This window comes from Lacerta agilis, chromosome 2, assembly GCF_009819535.1.
Source record: "Lacerta agilis isolate rLacAgi1 chromosome 2, rLacAgi1.pri, whole genome shotgun sequence".
NCBI lineage: Eukaryota > Metazoa > Chordata > Lepidosauria > Squamata > Lacertidae > Lacerta > Lacerta agilis.
Genome location: NC_046313.1, coordinates 20,137,775 through 20,156,396, shown reverse-complemented (window position 1 = coordinate 20,156,396; position 18,622 = coordinate 20,137,775). Strand labels below are relative to the sequence as shown.

General features: G+C 41.3%; 1 protein-coding gene across 2 annotated transcripts in view; it reads left to right on the top strand.

Annotated features, from left to right (window-relative positions):
• The window catches only part of SMURF2 (SMAD specific E3 ubiquitin protein ligase 2), a 70,931-nt gene that overhangs the window by 27,387 nt on the left and 24,922 nt on the right, over positions 1 to 18,622 (top strand). The window contains exons 2-6 of one of the 2 annotated variants that reach the window (XM_033138869.1): positions 5,039 to 5,077; positions 6,345 to 6,453; positions 14,315 to 14,448; positions 14,663 to 14,728; positions 18,301 to 18,385. In XM_033138869.1, coding sequence (XP_032994760.1) covers positions 5,039 to 5,077; positions 6,345 to 6,453; positions 14,315 to 14,448; positions 14,663 to 14,728; positions 18,301 to 18,385 — 433 coding nt within the window. The remainder of the gene's footprint in view (positions 1 to 5,038; positions 5,078 to 6,344; positions 6,454 to 14,314; positions 14,449 to 14,662; positions 14,729 to 18,300; positions 18,386 to 18,622) is intronic. The other variant, XM_033138870.1, reaches the window with a different exon arrangement.

The window sequence follows — 18,622 nt, the reverse complement described above, 5'->3', positions numbered from 1 at the left end:
ATCAGTGCAGCACACATTAGCAGCAGTGTAGCATTGTGTTTCTACAGCTGGGACCTATTTTTAATTATTATATTCCTTGCATAATGCATGCAAAACAGCTGGGAACCAATCAGCAAAAGCCATGGTAATGACTTTCAGTGAAAGATTATTGTGGATAGCCTAGGGATTTCCCACCCACCCCTCTCAAGCTTGTGGTGTAGAACTTACCCTTTTTTGTCTTGTCCTCTTTCTTACCAATTTTAAAATGCATCCTTTGAGAAGCAAGAATAATGTTGTATTATTGAATCTTTTGTTTTATTTTGGTGGAGCTAATGATTGACTTCACAAAGTTTCGGTTGTTTTACTGCAGTGATGACATCAGAAAACCAGAGGATTAGAAATTTATCTTTGGACCAAGTTATTTTTTTCTGCTGTAATGTTGCTGTTTGCCAGCATGAAATTTGTTACTTTCGGACATTAGTAATAACAAAAATGTAACAGCTCATAGATCAGCCTTATGTTTCAACAGTGGATAAGACTTAATGACTGTCTTTGATTTTTTTTTTAAATGATGTAAAATTATAAAAATGAGACTATAAACTTTTGTTCTTCGATGTTAATTGATGTTAAGCATGTTAATTGTATGGAGTGTTGACACTAAAGACATTTTAATTTAAAGTCTTCTAAGTTATTTATATGGGCCTTTAAAAATTCCAAGTTCTCAGTTGCCCAGGTTTCTAAAACCATGATGCTGGTGCCTGCATATGTAAACATGTTCTCAGTTTGTTCCTAGAAATTGGGTATATTTCTCCAGACATATTATTGATTTCATTTCATGTTTTTTTTAATGCAGTGTTTTAGCATGGAAACTTTAGTAAGCGCTGCATAAGAAAATCTACAAGAAAAAGTATAATTTTAATAATGTTAGTTGCATTCCATTTTTAATGAAAAGAAGCTGTCACTCAAACTATCCCCAGAAAAGTGCTTTTCATTCAATTAAATGTTCACCAAAATATTTTTGCTTGGATTATTTCTGCTTCTGTAGACTTTTAATTTTGAAAAATATTCAATGTCAAGTAAGCTGTTTGCCTGAGGCAAGTTGCAGTTACCCTGGATGAAAAACAGTAAACTCATGTAGGCCAGTGTTTTTCAACCTTTTTTGGGCAAAGGCACACTTGTTTCATGAAAAAAATCACGAGGCACACCACCATTAGAAAATGTTAAAAAAAATTAACTCTGTGCCTATATTGACTATATATAAAGTAATTCTCTTGAATTTTTCAATTTTTCCCACGGCACACCAGGCAACATCTCGCGGCACACTAGTGTGCCGCGGAACAGAGGTTGAAAAACACTGATGTAGGCAGTCATCATCTGAGCTTGGCCTTGAGGCTTAACTGTGTGTTTGTTTTTAACTTTGAACAAACCACACCTGTAAGCTGTGGGTTTTTTATTTTTTGTTTATAAACTCTTGTTAAATTTAACTGTGTTGTAGTGTTAGGGGTCAGTATGGTCCTCGTATTGTTCTAAGGGGGAAAGCATCGCTTGGAAAGCAGATGAGTGCATGCATTTGCTTGTGGCATGTGGATTGGGCAAGTATAGGAAGGAGGGTGACTGTCTCCTGAATGATTATTTGCAAGGATTGAATTAAATATTAGAGTGTAGGGTAGACTCTACAGTGTAGCTGACAAATTCCAAATTCTCTGTGCATAAGAATGGGAACGCAACTATTTAAACCCAGATACATGGGTTTCTTAAAATTGCAACCCTTCCCCCCTTTCCCTTCTTTAATGGCATTGTAGCTTTTCAGGAATACTTTCTGCCTTCAGCAATATACCGGTAATATTTGTTCAGATTGATTGTTCAGCCTGTTGTTTATAGTCAGTAAGAACGGCAGTTTTAAAAATGGTTCCACCTCTATTGACTTTTTTGTCTCTACTACCTGCCCCCTGATTTTGTGGTGTTTTGCAAGAAAGAAACATGCAAAACTACACCTACAACAAATATTGCATAGAGAGAGCTTCTGTGCCCCTGCCCCCAATAAACTAAAGCTTTACTTGATTATAGTAAAATGGCTCACTTACTCATTTTTTGTTCTGGTGCCCTTCTACAACTGGGAACAAAAGATAAAAGTAATGTTGGTTTCTGGCAATTAATAGTGAGTTCTCTTGCTTCCTCCAGTATCTCAAAAGGCACCTACATTAATTTTTTTTGGAATATACAGTTCATATGTTTGACAGCTCTAGTGTTTATGAATTTCCTTTTGGAAAGTTTGATTGTAGGATTCCTGGTTTGGAGGCAAGGAAAGACAATGGCACTAATTTTTTAAAGGCAAATGATTTTTTAAAAAAATTCTAAGGACCTTAAAAATATTGGGTACCTCCCCATTAATCTGGAGACACTGTAAATTGCCATAGCTGGAGACAGAATGTTGGGTAATGTGGACATGTGTTCTTTAAAAGTCATGTTGGGTGGAGTTTTGGTTTAGTCCTTGAGCATGAACCAGAAACAGAACGCCATATTTAGGATGCCAAAGGAATTTTCCTTGGGTCAAATTAAGGATAATGTGATTGCCTTCAGTTTGTAGTGTATGCCCTTGTTTGATTATGTCATCTGCAGTTCTGCTGGTATCTTTCTGTGGAACATCTACTCTCCTTGTGACATAAGGTTAGGATTGTATAGAGGTGGCTTGCAGTAGAGGTTTAGACTTGATGACCTTGTACTCCTTACATGTTGTCACTTTATAATATGAACCAATCTCCAAAGAAAGTTCTATTAAAATATAGGGATTGGATTCAGAGACTCCCTGGGTGGAGTTCCGCTCACAGGATGTTCTTGTTCATGCCTGTATCACCCCCTGTGCCCTATAATGCAATGTGGTTCTGAAAAAGTAAAGTGTCGATGGTTGCCAAATGTTGTTAACCTGTGCTATGTCTTTGGCTTTTCCTGAGAGGCCCAGGTAATGAAAACCACATGTTTCTTCCCTCCCCACACCCCAGCTATGAACAAAATGTGTGAAATTGCAATGTATACTTGTCAGGATTGTAGTAAATGTTTGGAATTAATATGCATATTTGGAATTAATAAGCAATATCTGTTCAGACTAGCAAGAATGACAATATTTATTTGAGTATGGGCGAGATGCTCTAAAAATACCATTCCCTCCTCTAAATGACTAGGAGAGGCTCCTAACACTACCAGATAATTTCTCTTCACTGTAAGATGCAAATGAAATTTTTGTTCATTGTCTACAACTCAAGGTGTATAACATTTTGTGTGTGTGTGTTCAGATCGCTATGTTCCATCCACACAGTTGGTGGGACATAGCCCATTGGACAGTGTTGTTCTCTCCCCTTTCTTAACTCTTCATTGTTAATACACAACCCTCTCTCAACACTTTGAAGTGGGTGCTTGTTACCACCATTTTAGCATTTTGGGTGTATGTTTGTTTGTTTTTACGAGTTTCAAATTGGTGCACATGCATTGTTCTTAATTTTGTGGGTGTATTCCACTACAGTGCAATTGCACAGCTCTGAGAATTGGATGTTTTTACAAACCGTTTGTGGCAGAGGGCAAGAGGATTACAGTCTTACTTTCCAATAAACATTATTGCATTCAGGCTTCAGGTCCTGAGTTTTTCTAGTAAGTTTCACCACCCAACTAGGAAACTTGCCCACTTGTTTTTTGTAGTCAGTTTCACAACACCATTGGTTAATATTGTTATTCCACTCTTACTATAATCTAAAAAAGAAAGGACAGGGAAGCAAGCAGTGCTGTGTGAGTTGAGGACATCTCATACCAAGAGAAGAAGCAATCAATTAAACTTTTTGAGAGCTGAAATCCATAAGCAAAACATTGCAAAGGAGCCAGAAAGCAAAGCTCTTTAGGGAAACGAAATGGTTCTACAACTGGTTGATGGCAAGAAACCTGATGGCAAGAAACCTGATGGCAATAAATTAAGGAAGGGCCTCTCCAACATCCAATTTCCCCAGGGAGCACTTCTCTCACCTTACCTCAGTTGTACATTTTTCTGTTTGCACCTGGAGAGAGATTGCTATGTTGCTCTTTCCCTCCATAATGGATTTTTCTGTGGTAAGAAAAAAGATGCAGCAGTGGGAAAATACAAGTTTTGTACAAATGGATCATAATAACTTGCTCCCCTTGGTGTAATTAAAAGAAACAAACCATAGCAATTGGACAATAAGCATATTGTCTGGAAGAATTCTATGAAAACAATGACTGCAACCGTAACTGAGGTCGAAGCCCTGGTCATTTTAATGGAATGATGCAAGTGTGTGGAGAAATGGGGCATGTGTTTGAGGAAGAATAAGAAAGAAGACAAAAAATACAGTTCTGATGTGCTCTGTGTTTTTATTCTCAAATGAAAATTGGAGATTTTAATTAGATTTTTTAAAAAAACACAGTTTGTTTAAATCAGGAGTTTCAGAACTTGCCCAGCCTCTGCAGGCCATATTTACATGTGGGTGGGACCAACCACCTGTCAATCACCTGGCATCATAGGATACCAGGGGATTCACAGTTCAGTCTGGAAGCAGGCAGAGGCTTATCTCCAATCTTAGCACTTTAGTTCCACAATTTGGATTAACACCAGGTGTTTTCAGACTGTTACTGTCTGCTCTTTATTATTTAAGATTGCACTTAAAAATCTGAGAAGATCTGATAAAACGTCTGATAAAATCTTATGAACATTTCTAATAAATCATATACAAATGTGGGCCTGGTTTGCATGTCACATTAAACCATAGGGTTTTTTATTTTAAAAAACCTATGGTTTAATGTGAATGTTCAGAAATGAACCACAAGCCTAGGTTTGGATGTCCCAACAAGCCAGACTTTGGCTTCTTTTTGGTGGCCTGGCAGTGGTAGGAACAGGGAAGCGGTAGAGTGAGAACTCTTTTGCATTCACATTTAAGTCATAGTTTATAAATGTGGTTTAACGTGATGTTTAGCAATACATGTGATTGTGTTGCTGCTCTTTTGTAAATGCTTTGTAGATAAATTCAAACGTATTTCATAATGTGTTTTGTTTTTCTTACAGTTCTGTGTGCAAAAAACTTGGTGAAAAAAGATTTTTTCCGTAAGTAAATGTTTATGTATTTGTATCTGAATTCTGTTACACAAGGTTTGAATGTCTCTTTGCCTTGGCTACCATGTGGTAATCAGTCAGCTAAATCAGAGAGCACTAATGTGGTTTTAAATGAATTGCCACAATTTTTGTGGGAATCTAAAGTTCAAGGCAATGATCCAAAGGGCTATGCATGTTTATTGCACACACAATGCACAGAGTTGTTGTTGTTGGGTTTTTTTTGGTAGTATTGCCTTTTTAGAAACTGTTACCACAAAACACGAAAATAACTCAGAAAGAAGGGTGGAAATTGTTATGAGAGAAGCTAAACAGGGCAGCAGACTAGTGTGAAAAATGTTTTCATTCAGGCTTCCCTTTAATAAATTTGGTGTGAGATCATGTGAAAAGCCTTGGTTTTAGCTGTAGTCTCTTGTGTACTATGTAATATTTATAAATTTGTAAATTGTTATATACATTACTTAATCTGTGGTCACATAATCAGGTGTATTGATTTTGGAACTATTGAAAGAGTCTTCCCCTTCTTTGAAGTATTTGATTAGTGAGAACATTTGTAAAGAACTACTTTTCTTCTAGTATTTGGGATCATAGCCTACTGTGTCTTGAGGCACCTATGCCACGAGTCTAAGCAAGCAAACTCTGAATGGCATGTGGGTTGTAATGAATAAGTAAATAGAAAGGCAGGCTATGAACCGCCTTATGGGTTTTATTGTAGAAAAAGCACCAGATAGTCTCTCTTTTTCCTTTTTTTTAATGTTACATTTGGCAACAATGCTGAAAGGTTTGATGCCTTCAAGCCGAGAGATGACTGAGTACAGAAACAAGTTGAAAGGCCTCTGAGTTTCTTAAAATTCCTAGGATAACATAAGAATACTAGTACAGTGGTACCTCAGGTTACATATGCTTCAGGTTACGTGCGCTTCAGGTTACCTACTCCACTAACCCAGAAATAATGCTTCAGGTTAAGAACTTTGCTTCAGGATAAGAACAGAAATCGTGCTCTGGCGGCACAGCAGCAGCGGGAGGTCCCATTAGCTAAAGTGGTGCTTCAGGTTAAGAACAGTTTCAGGTTAAGAATGGACCTCCGGAACGAATTAAGTACATAACCAGAGGCACCACTGTACTGTTTAGTGAAAAAGAGATAACTTGGAAGAATCAAAATATGTTATAAAAAGCCAATATTTGGCAGTCATTCATGATTAAGATGACCTAATTTAATTATACTCCCACCCTATTATGTATTTTTCCTCCCTTCTGACAGGGCTTCCTGATCCATTTGCTAAAGTGGTGGTTGACGGATCTGGCCAGTGCCATTCTACAGATACTGTGAAGAATACCCTTGATCCAAAGTGGAATCAGCATTATGACTTGTAGGTGTTGATAGGAGTGATCACAATATAGCTAGAATTCGAGCTGGACATTGATTGATAGAATAGAAATGTATAGCATTAGGTAACCCCTGATAATTTCTCTGAGAGTTGGTAAATGTTTATTAGCTTTTAAAAGTACAGTAACTAGCTAGTTCTTTTGTGGTGCTTTTCATCTGTAGCTATCAAAGTGCTTAATGGACACGGTGAGTATCTTTATTCTTCTGACAATTGATGAACACAGGCATGGGATGAATATCTGTGCTACCATACATACACATGAACGTGCACACACCTCTTTCTGGTCTCTCAGTTTATTTGTGCAGTATGTTACTGGCATAAAATTAGTTACGCTTTTATTGTAACATTTTCTTTCATACATACGTAAAATATTCTGCATCTACTTGCATTATAGCCCAAGAAGACTCAAGAGCATAGAAACACAGGATTGTAGAGTTGGAAGGGACCACGAAGGACCCAACCCCCTACAATGCAGGAATCTTTTTGCCCAGTGTGGGGCTCGAACCCACAAACTTGAGATTAAGAGTCTCGTGCTTTACCAACTGAGCTGAACAGAAGGAAAATTGTTGAGGGAAATGCTAGACTGTATTGTGCACCACACAGGGGAATGCGAGGTCCAGGAGCAGTGAACAGGCTTAGGCCAGTAGTGAGTTAAACATGGCCACAAGATTATCAGTTACAACATATTAGAACTTTGCATGCATAGGGCAAAACTCCTCCTGTTGGACAGCCTACCCGCTGGCAGATGTTTCTCCCACAGCCTGTCTGCAGGGGAAAGAGCCTCTGGGCACATAGAGTCTTGACTCACTGCAATGCAGGCTGCTCCGGTTGGCCCCATCCACAACATGGGTGTGTGGCAGCCAGCCTCAGCCCTCTGAGTGAAGCTGTTGGCACCTGCAGCTTGGTCCAAATCTATATCCCAGAAGTGGACTGTAAGGGAAAAAGTATTTGATCCCCTGCTATATTTGCCCGTTTGCCCCCTGACAAAGAAATGGCCAGTCCATAAATTTAATGGTAGGTTTATTGTAGCTGTGAGAGACAGAATAACAACAGGAAATAGCCCAGAAACCCAGAAGACAAAAGTCAGAGATTGATGTGCATTATAATGAGTGAAATAAGTATTTGATCCCCTATCAACTAGCCAGATGTCAGGCTACCTGGTATCTTCACTGTATGTAACGAGCTGAGATTAGAAGCACCTGCTGTAAGGGAGAGGTCTTACCTGTAATCCCAGCTCATTACAGTACCTGTACAAATGACACCTGTCAACAGAAGCAATCAATCCAGCAGATTCCAAAGTAGCCACCATAACCAAGTCCAAAGAGCTGTCCAAGGGTGTCAGGGACAAGATTGTAGACCTGCACAAGGCTGGACTGGGCTGCAAGACTATTGCCAAGCAGCTTGGTGAGAAGGTGACAACAGTTGGTGCAATAATTCACAAATGGAAGAAACACAAAATAACTGTCAACCTCCCTCGGTCTGGGGCTCCATGCAAGATCTCATCTTGTGGAGTTGCAATGATCATGAGAACGGTGATGAAGCAGCCCAGAACTACACGGGGGGAACTTGTCAATGATCTCAGGGCAGCTGGGACCATAGTCACCATGAAAACAGTTGGTAACACACTGCGCCATGAAGTACTGAGATCTTGCAGAGCCCGCAAGGTCCCCTTGCTCAAGACAGCACATGTACAGGCCCATCTGCAGTTTGCCAATGCACATCTGAATGACCCAGAGGAGAACTGGGTGAAAGTGTTGTGGTCAGATGAGACCAAAACCGAGCTCTTTGGCATCCACTCAACTCACCGTGTTTGGAGGAGGAGGAATGCTGCCTACGACCCCAAGAACACCATCCCCACTGTCAAACATGGAGGGGGACATATTATGCTTTGGGGGTGTTTTTCTGCTAATGGGCAGGTCACCTTCACTGCATCGAAGGGATGATGGATGGGACCATGTATCGTCAAATCTTGGGTGAGCACCTCCTTCCCTTAGTCAGGCCATTGAAAATGGGTTGAGGATGGGTATTCCAGCATGACAATGACCCAAAACACATGGCCAAGGCAACAAAGGTCCCCTGCTAAATTTGCCCGTTTGCCCCTTGACAAAGAAATGGCCAGTCCATAATTTTAATGGTGCTCAAGAATTTTAATGTGCTCAAGAAGAAGCACATTAAGGTCCTGGAGTGGACTAGCCAGTCTCCAGACCTTAATCCCATCGAAAATCTGTGGAGGGAGCTGAAGGTTCAAGTAGCTACACATCAGCCTCTAAATCTTACTGACTTGGAGAGGATCTGCAAAGAGGAGTGGGACAAAATACCTCCTGAGATGTGTGCAAACCTGGTGGCCACCTACAAGAAATGTCTGACCTCTGTAACGTCCAACAAGGGTTTTGCCACCAAGTACTAAGTCATCTTTTACAAAGGGATCAAATACTTATTTCACTCATTATAATGCACATCAATCTCTTGACATTTGTCTTCTGGGTTTCTGGGGGTTTTCGTGTTGTTATTCTGTCTCTCACAGCTACAATAAACCTACCATTAAAATTATGGACTGCAGTGGCGGAGTAAGGCTCCGCGGTACCCGGGGCGGCAAAGGAAACGCCCCGGGGGCGGGGCGTCGTGACATCACATTGTGACGTCATGACGCTCCGCCCCCAGGGCGTTTCCGGGGGTGCCGGCGCCGCTTCTGCAGCCCTCTTTTAAGCCGAAGAGCTCGCTTTTAAGCTCTCCGGCTCAAAAGGAGGCTGTGGAAGCGGCGATCCGATGACAGAGTGCGCCTGCGCGCGCAGGCGCACTCCGTCGTCGGGCCGTGCGCTGCCGCTCCCAGGGTGACGGAGGGAGCGGCAGCGCGTGGGAATGGTGGGAGGGGCTGCCTCCTGCCACCCCCCACGTGCCGCCGTTCGCTCCGTTGCCCCAGGAGCAGCAGCACCGCACACACCGTGCGCTGCTGCTCCCGGGGGGGACGGAGCCAGCGGCAGCGCGTGGGGCTGACAAGCGCCGGCCCCTCCTGCCACTCCCCACGCTGCCGGTCACCCCGGGAGCAGCAGCGCTGCACGGACGGGGTGCTCCCTCGGCCGTGCGCTGTTGCTCCTGGGGTGACGGAGGGAGCGGCAGCGCTTGGGAATGGCGGGAGGGGCTGCCGCTTGTCACCCCCATGCGCCGCCGCTCGCTCCGGTCGCCCCAGGAGCAACAGCGCACGGCCGAGGGAGCACCCCATCCGTGCAGCGCTGCTGCTCCCGGGGTGACCGGCGTTGCCTGGGGAGTGGCGGGAGGGGCGCCGCTTGTCGCCCCCACCCGCCGCTTGTCGCCCCCACCCGCCGCTTGTGGCCCCTGTCGCCCGGGGGCGTACCGCCCCCAGCGCCCCCCCCTAGCGACGCCCCTGATGGACTGGTCATTTCTTTGTCAGAGAGCAAATGGGCAAATTTAGCAGGGGATCAAATACTTTCCCCCCTCGCTGTAAGTCTCTCTACAATCTGCTCCTCAGGCCTCCCACCAGACAGCTAGCCAAAGCCTCTGATTAGCCCTAACTGGGGTCAGGGGTCTGTTTGATTGTCCCCTTATCTGCCTTGGTAGCTGAGTCTGTAGAGCATAATACTCTTAATCTTAGGGTCATGATTTCAAGCCCTATGTTGGGCAAAAGATTCCTGCATTGCAGGGTGTTGGACGAGATGACCCCTTTGTTCCCTTCAAACTCTACATTTCTATAATTCTATGATTCTCTATTTTATCTGCAGACAGCATAAATGAGGCTAGCTGTGGCAATGGCGTTGTCCAGGAAGTTTTGCTGTTTATACTTAAATAGTTGCAGCAGAGGGGCAAATGTTGCAGTTCTGTGTTAGCCTGGGTTTGTGATTCCCTAGAGTCACGAGGCTTTAGTACAATGTGACCCAACATTTCATACCAAGTGGGGCACAAGAGTACCTTGACACTGAAAATACGGGCCGCACACTGCCTTGTCATCCAGTGGGAGGCGGTGAAGTCAAAATTTGACACACCCACCCACCCCTCTTGCTGCCTTCCCAAAGTGGGCTGAGCAATGCACCGGGCATTTGGAAGGAGGCCCGAGGGCTTGGGCGGGGCGTGACAGATGTTACTGAGGGCTGCATATTGGACCACTCTGGTTTAGTAAGTGCTTGGGTCCCCAGCTCAAATGAATTCAGCAGTCTGGGTCATGACAAAAGTCCTGGGAGTAAGTCCAGTTGGATCTAATGGGCTTACTTCTGAGCAACCATGCATAGGACTTTGCTGATGATCTTTGGTTTTAAGTAACCTTACAGTAATTAAGGGTGTTGATGGAGAAAGGATGCAAAAAACACACACAAACCCCCCATGTCATTTAAACGTATTTATTTCAACATAACCTGATGAACTTCAGCTGTTTCAGACTACAACTCCCATCAGCTGTGTGCCGGATAGAGTTGATGGGAGTTGTAGTATAAAAATCAAATCAAATCTGGTGGACAGCAGGTTGCAGAAGGCTCACGTAACTCTTGCAAGTTCCCAACTCTTTGTGGAGAACATATATTCAGTATTTCTTTTCATTCACAGAAGACTAAAAAAATAACATAGTACAGATAATATGTAGTTTTCTGCCAAACATTGGCAATTAATCCAGAAGTCGAAACAAAATAAAAAAATTCAATCCAGTAGCACCTTAGAGACCAACTAAGTTTGTTATTGTTATGAGCTTTCGTGTGTATGCACACTTCTTCAGATACCATGCACACGAAAGCTCATACCAATAACAAACTTAGTTGGTCTCTAAGGTGCTACTGGAAGGGATTTTTTTATTTTGTTTTGACTATGGCAGACCAACACGGCTACTTACCTGTAACTAATCCAGAAGTCTGTGATTATCTGCTGTACTATCCATTTCATACGGTAGATTCTGAAAGTATAATAATGTTTACCCTAACAACACACTGTTGCATGGGAATGCTGTTCTCTGACTTATGACACATTCATTGTTATAGGAAATAACTTGCTTGGCAGTCAGTGAACATTTCCCCCCTTATGAATACTGAAACTATGGCTCAGTACACAGTTAAACCACATAGCTTCCCACAAAGAATCGTGGGAACTGCAGTTTGCCCCCAGAGTTATAATTCACAGCACCCTCAACAAACTACAGTTCCCAGGATTCTTTAGGGAAAGTACAGTGGTACCTCGGGTTGCAGACATGATCCATTCCGGGGTGCCTTTTGCACCCTGAAAAGTCCGCATCCCGAGCGGCAATATCATGCATGCGCAAAAGCGCGATATTGCGCTTCTGCGCAGAATGCTTCGCACGGCAAAACCCGGAAGTGTTTGCTGCGTTTGTAACCCGCGCCGTTCGCAACCTGCAGCGAACGCAACACGAGGTACGACTGTAATGTGCTTTAAATGTGTGGTGTGTACACAGCCAAAGTGTGAAATGGATTTGTTGTGATGTAAAACAATGTTTAAATTGTGTTGCATGTACTTGGAATTCTATAAACTCTTTAAAATTATATTTTGGCATTACAAGAGGCATGCAATTAATGTAATATCTAACTAAGATTTTGATGAGAAGGAACTGAAATAAAAAGATGATAGAATTAGTTCAGACTAGTTAGTGGAAAAATCTAGGACCTCTTCCAGAATTAGGTCCTCTTTTATGTCATCAACTTGAATGTCAACAAAATGTTGCCCATTTTTGTTAAGCACTCCTCTAATGCAATCTTATTTCCCATTTTTACTGTATGTTTTACAGCTTTTCCAGTGCGTAAAGAATGGCATGTCTCTGTAGAATTTAAAAAAAAAAACCCAAGCATGACATTGGTTAGAGCAATTTGATGTTGTAAATGGAGACGTCAAGGCAATAAAAAGCTTTTGTCAGAGAGGATTAAAAATCAGTTTCTGTTGGTTTCTTGCTTGCTACTGTAGATAGAAATATTGTCTCTATCCTGACAAGCAAAGTGGGCTTTTCCAACACAGATTTTTCATACTTAGTGGCTGCCTACATTTGGTTTCCACCTCCCAAACAGAGTTCTGTCACAGATTTTTAGTTGGGTGTAGAACATAGTTGGTTAACTAGTTTGTTGAAAATTGGATCCAGTGAAACAAATATATTGATTTATTGTCTAGATTTGACACTAGCATTCATAACTTTGTCTTTGCTCACACACATGCTTCCATTATCCGAATTTATGCCAAATATTAGAAGATCGAGGAGTGATGTGCAGCATTAGATGGATAAATAATGATAGAGTCAAATGAATGATGAGTCTTAGCTGCTATTTGATACAATTTCTGGTTTTTCATTTTTTTGTCGTTTAGTTTCAGTTTGATTCAAAATAAAAGTAAAGTAATGTTCTTCCAATCTACCGGTAGTGAAACTTACTATACTTTTATCAGCCTTCAAGTGCACAGTAGACTAGACGAAGAACTTTTTTTTCCAAAAAGCTCAACGCAATCATAAAGGAAATGTTTTCCTTCCTCTGGAAAAACATTATTTACTTGGCAAGACGACTTTGCATTGATTCCTATGCTAAACACAGGGACTGTGTGTCCTTTCGCAATTCCTCAGTTTCTTTGAACCAGCTAGATGCAATAGGCATAGCAGCCTCTATCCTGAACAAACAAGACTTGCGCAGAACATTGTAATAGCTGAAAATGTAAATATATTTATAAAGTTATGTATTAAATACATTTACCATATCCCTTCATGTTATGAATTTTTTTAAAGAGCACTGGAAAAGGCTTTACAGTGAGCACAGTTTTTATTTAGTACCCTGTAACGTTATGGTTTTAAAGCAGGCGGACAAAATATGAAACAAGATCAGCTTCAATTTTCCTATTGCTTATCTGGCACTCTTGACTTCTGAATAGAATTATATTGGAATAGTCATGGTGAATGAAATCAAAATATAACCTGTCAGAAAACTACATTAATCTCTGTTTATGTGGCTGACAACATATAATTTATTGTCTCACTCTTTGGGGAGGAATGGTGGGATATAAATTAAATAACTAAATAAAATTAAATAACTAAATAATACAAAGCTGTGCATTGCTTTTAATCTAAATATAACTAGAGTTCAATTTCACCCCCTGCTCAGTAGCACTGTTCCCTCCTGTGATTGTTTGCTGTGTTGTTTTTTTATGCAAACTGCCAACAGAAATCTTTGACTTTTTTTGCATGTAGGCCTTCAGATACTGTGGAGCAGGGTGGGGGCAGCAGTGGGGTGGGAGGAAGTGTTCCCCAAACTTGAAAAAAAAAATTACCCTTGTAAGTCTTGGAAGGTACAACAGGGTTTTGGTCTGCCAGTCCTGACAGCTTCATTTATGGTTAGATAACTAAAGATATATTACAGCTCTGCGGGTGGGGGAAGTAGATAATTTAAATGGGTGAATGTAGGAGGATATGCTTTTAGTAAGTGGAATACTTGGATGTTTGTACTAACAGGGAATGTGTAATGGAAGAAGACTGCTAAACATCTCTCAGGGAGAACCATAATTCTTAAATTTTATATCCCCCCCAGGATTAAACACCCAATGATATACCAGCCATTTGCACTTAGACATACTGTCATTGTCTAGCCAAAGGACGACCGTGTTTGATTTACGCAAGACATTTTGAAAAGCTCTTTTGAAATTCCTTCGTGTAAAATCTGTTTTACAAATAAATTACTTGGGGAGCTTTTGCCAATCTGTAGCATGCAGTTCCTGTGAATCTGACCTCTTCTGCCAGGGGAAACCATGTTTACACTTCTTAGCTGCAAAAACACACTGAAGTAAAAAAAAAATAAAGTGTATTCCATAGACTATCCAAAGAGTGCAGTTAACAATTTGTGTTGCTCCAATTCTTGTCCTTTTTCAGATACATTGGGAAGTCAGATTCGATAACGATCAGTGTATGGAACCACAAGAAAATTCATAAAAAACAGGGAGCTGGTTTTCTGGGCTGCGTAAGACTTCTTTCCAATGCCATAAACCGCCTTAAAGACACTGGTTGTGAGTAGACCCTGCTTTGGAATGAGCTTTTTAGAATTTAGAATTTATTATTATATAGAAGCAATCTTTTATGAAAACAAGCATGCTTTCCCCTCACTTAATAAAGTACAGACATGTTTAGGCAAAGAACAATGCATGAAACTTTATAGTATATGCAGGTATTAAGTGATTGTCATACATAGTAAGCTGTGCTGTTTGTTTTGTTTTTCCATAGATCAGAGGTTGGATCTGTGCAAACTTGGGCCAAATGACAATGATACCGTTAGGGGACAGATTGTAGGTAAGTGCAGATTTGATTTTGCTAATCTGAATATGTGGTTTTAACATGTAGTTAAAATATCAAAGATTTTAGCATCTGAATTTGAAAAAGTGTGCATGCAGAGGCCAGTTCCCCCTATTACTGACACGTGTTTGAGCTCCTGTGTGGAGAGCCTGCAATCTGAGAGGGGGGTTTGATGAATCCCTACTCAGTTTTGGCAGAAAATCCCCCTTACATTGTGTGACGCAGCTGCCATAGCTACGAAACATGGGCAAAAGTTCGGCAAGGCTCTCATGGTAAAGACTTGGCTGTAGTTATGATTTTATGATTTATTGCATTTATATCCTATCTTTTCCCCTTCAATTAATTCCACAACAAGGAATTAGGCTGAGTGGCAGTGACTGAACAGAGGTCACTCCTTGAGCTTCATGGCCAAGTGGGGAATTTGAACCCTGGGCTCCTAGGACCTAGTCCAACGCACTGACCACTATGCCACACTGTGTCTTACTAGTTTGTTCCTGCCTCTTTTCCTCCTCCTGCATATGGGACATGTGAGGCAGGGCAGCCTTTTGGAGAGCTGTACAGTACAAAGGTTTATAGTGTCCAGAAGAGGGTCCTGGAAAAAACATTGGAACATGCTGGGAATCACAAGTGGGTAGAATGCTGTTGGACTCCGGTGTGCTTTTGGGCTTCTCGTGGGCATCTAATTGGCCCCTGTGAAAAGAGGATGCTGGACTAGATGGGCCATGGATTTGATCAGGCCGGCTCTAATTATGTTCTTAGAAATGGAACATACTAAATCAGGTTGTATCCAGTATTCACAGAAGATTCTTTGACGGAGTGAAGTATTCCATGAACAAATGCAGAAGTGCGGTATTTCTTCATTTTCTCCTGCAACCCCCTGTTTACTTCCCAAACTATTCTCAAGGGTTATCCATGTCTCTGTAGCAGATTGTGGGGGGCGGGGCGGGGGGAGCGCAGAAGGAAACAGGAATAATAGCCTCTCCCTGTTCTATTCATGAAAATGTCTGCTGGTTTAAATTACCTTCAGTGAATGGAAAGATGGCATCATCTTCCTTGCATTTATGTTTGTGAACACTATTTTGATTTTCTCCACTCCATTGCGAGCCTTCCCTAACATGTTATTATTACTACTATTATTTGATTGGGAAAATGTCTCGCACCCATAGATTTTGCATTGATGATGTATCAGGTAGGGATTAAGGTTCTTTTCGGAGATTTAAAGTTCAACCAACTTTGAATGCTTTTGAAGCTTCATTAATTTTCAGTGGGAGAGAGATAAGCAGAGTACTATTTCTCCATTGAAATCAGTAGGCCTTAACATTGCTTAACTTGAGAGCTGGATCAAATCCATTATATTTCAGCCCTTGAAAACCTGTCTGAGTGTTTTGTTTGAATAGGAACAGACAAAAGTTAACGTTTGCAAATGTTGCTCTGGTGCTTTCAAGTTATGGTGCCCTGAAAGAGGAAGCTATTTGACAACATCATTGTGAGAAATCACACATTATATATTGCAGAGTATGTTTTTAAGACCATTACTGCATCTATGATAAAAAAGAACAACAGTAGATTTTACCGAAGGGTCCTTGAATGGAATGAGACTTCATAGGAGGAGACTTCATAGGAGGAGACTTCACAAAATGGAGCCTTTGGATCCAACCCAGTATATCTTACAGTTTGATTTAATTTTAAAAGCTCACTAACTTAAGTGGTTGAGGTGACATGATTTGACTCCATGCAACAAAGCAAAGCACTAGATTATGTTAATTGATGTCTCGGTTATTTAACATTTGCATACTCAGGTCTCCCTGGGGAATGTTGACTCCAGCAAGTGGATCTGCAGGGTTTTTGTTTGCGAATGGTGCCTCCCATTCAGAAAATTGGCAGGTCTTTTGGTTGCAAGGGGGCCTAGCTTCTCTTATTATCTTTTGCTGGATAGGTGCTCATTTTGGTCTAGACACAAGCATTCACTTCCAATCTAAACAGGATTAGGAAAAGCACATTAATCTTAATGCCACAGAAACCACAAATAATGTCATGTGTTCAGTTTCATTCTTGACTAACCTGTTTATAAAAGAAACCTAGCTACTTAGGCTTTCACAGGCAGCCTTTATTTTACTGAAAAATCTTCAGGCATAAGAAGTACTACCAAATGGACAAAGCTTGCCATTTTTTTTAAAGGGATGTTTGTATGTATTTTTTCTGGAACTGTGAGCTGCCTATTTGGACTCTTCTTACTTCTACAGTGTTCCCTGTCCAGTACTTCTTATAGGCGTGTATATATTTAATTTCTAAAAGTAATACACTGCTTTGTTTCCACAATGCTGATCAAGAATCTAAATACGGTTCCATCTTGTAAAATACAAGTGCCAGTCCATATTAAAGGGCAAAGTAATTCTAAATTCAGTGAGAATTCCATATTTTAAGGATTATTGAAGCCATGTTTATTATTGGTTTTGTGGTCTTTACAGAAACATATTCTTCTCCCTATAGGGTTCTTGTCAGTGGAGGGTAGACCCCAAATATTATGGAGTGATGAGTTGGTTGAGATCCTACTACTTTTTTAAGTGCAAGCCAACCAGCCAAACCTCTCTGGCCAGTTTGGTGTAGTGGTTAAGAGCGGCAGACTCGTAATCTGGGGAACCGGGTTCGTGTCTGCAATCCTCCACATGCAGCTGCTGGGTGACCTTGGGCTAGTCACACTTCTTTGAAGTCTCTCAGCCCCACTCACCTCACAGAGTGTTTGTTGTGGGGGAGGAAGGGAAAGGAGAATGTTAGCCGCTTTGAGACTCCTTCGGGTAGTGAAAAGCGGGATATCAAATCCAAACTCTTCTTCTTCTTCTTCTTCTTCTTCTTCTTCTTCTTCTCTGTGGAGGGAATTCCACAAACAGGGCACTGCCACTGAAGGCTTTTTCTCTGGTTGCCACCCACCTTCCCATAGATGGCAGAGGTACCCCCAGATATGACTTCAGCATATGGGAATATTAGTAGGTGTTCCTCATGTACCTGGATCCTAAGCTTTAAAGTCCAGTACTCTGAACTGCATTTGGAAACAGTCCAGAAGCCAAGTGAATTTATTTCAATACTATTGACTAATCATGGTCAACAGTCGCAGCTGTTGCAGTCTACTGAGGCAGCCTCATGCACAACCACACCTAGATGTCACCAAGTGAAGCTGCAGCTGGTGTACTAGCCTCAGTGGATGAAATGCACTCTTACCAAAGAGGATACCTGGATCCTGGGTTCATGTATTATGGGAACCCAAGGTTATTGCAGCTTTTTTGTCCCACTTGTTCAAAGACAGCAGCAAAGTTGGAATGATTAAGTTGTGTGCTCCAGTATGCTGCTTATTCCCAATAAACCAGAATAAACTATCAATCCTGCCTCAGTGTGACATTTGAATGGGGACAGTCTCATCATGTCTCTGTTGAAATGGTGTGTAAAAATTAATCAACTGAAAAGAAGGCTTTTAAGACTGTATCAACAAGTTGTGTAATTTCTTTCCAATTCAATCGTGATTTGAATTGTATTGTCGCATCTCTGATTTTGGCATTTTTTTGTTTGTTTACTAGTAAGTCTTCAATCCAGAGACCGGATAGGTACTGGAGGGCAAGTTGTGGACTGCAGTAGACTGTTTGACAATGATCTACCTGATGGGTAAGGTAACACTTTTTACATTTCATAAATGCCGTTTACATTTTTGTCTGATATTTGCAGTAATGAAAAATGGAGGGAAGAATACTAGTGTGTTCTAAAAAATTATTTACATGTAGACTTATTTCGGAGTTAGAGATGCCGATCGGCAATTTAACTTCATGAAAATACTGGACTACAAACTCCCATTATCCCTGAACATTTGCCGTGTCTGATGAGAGTTGAAATTCAAAACATCTG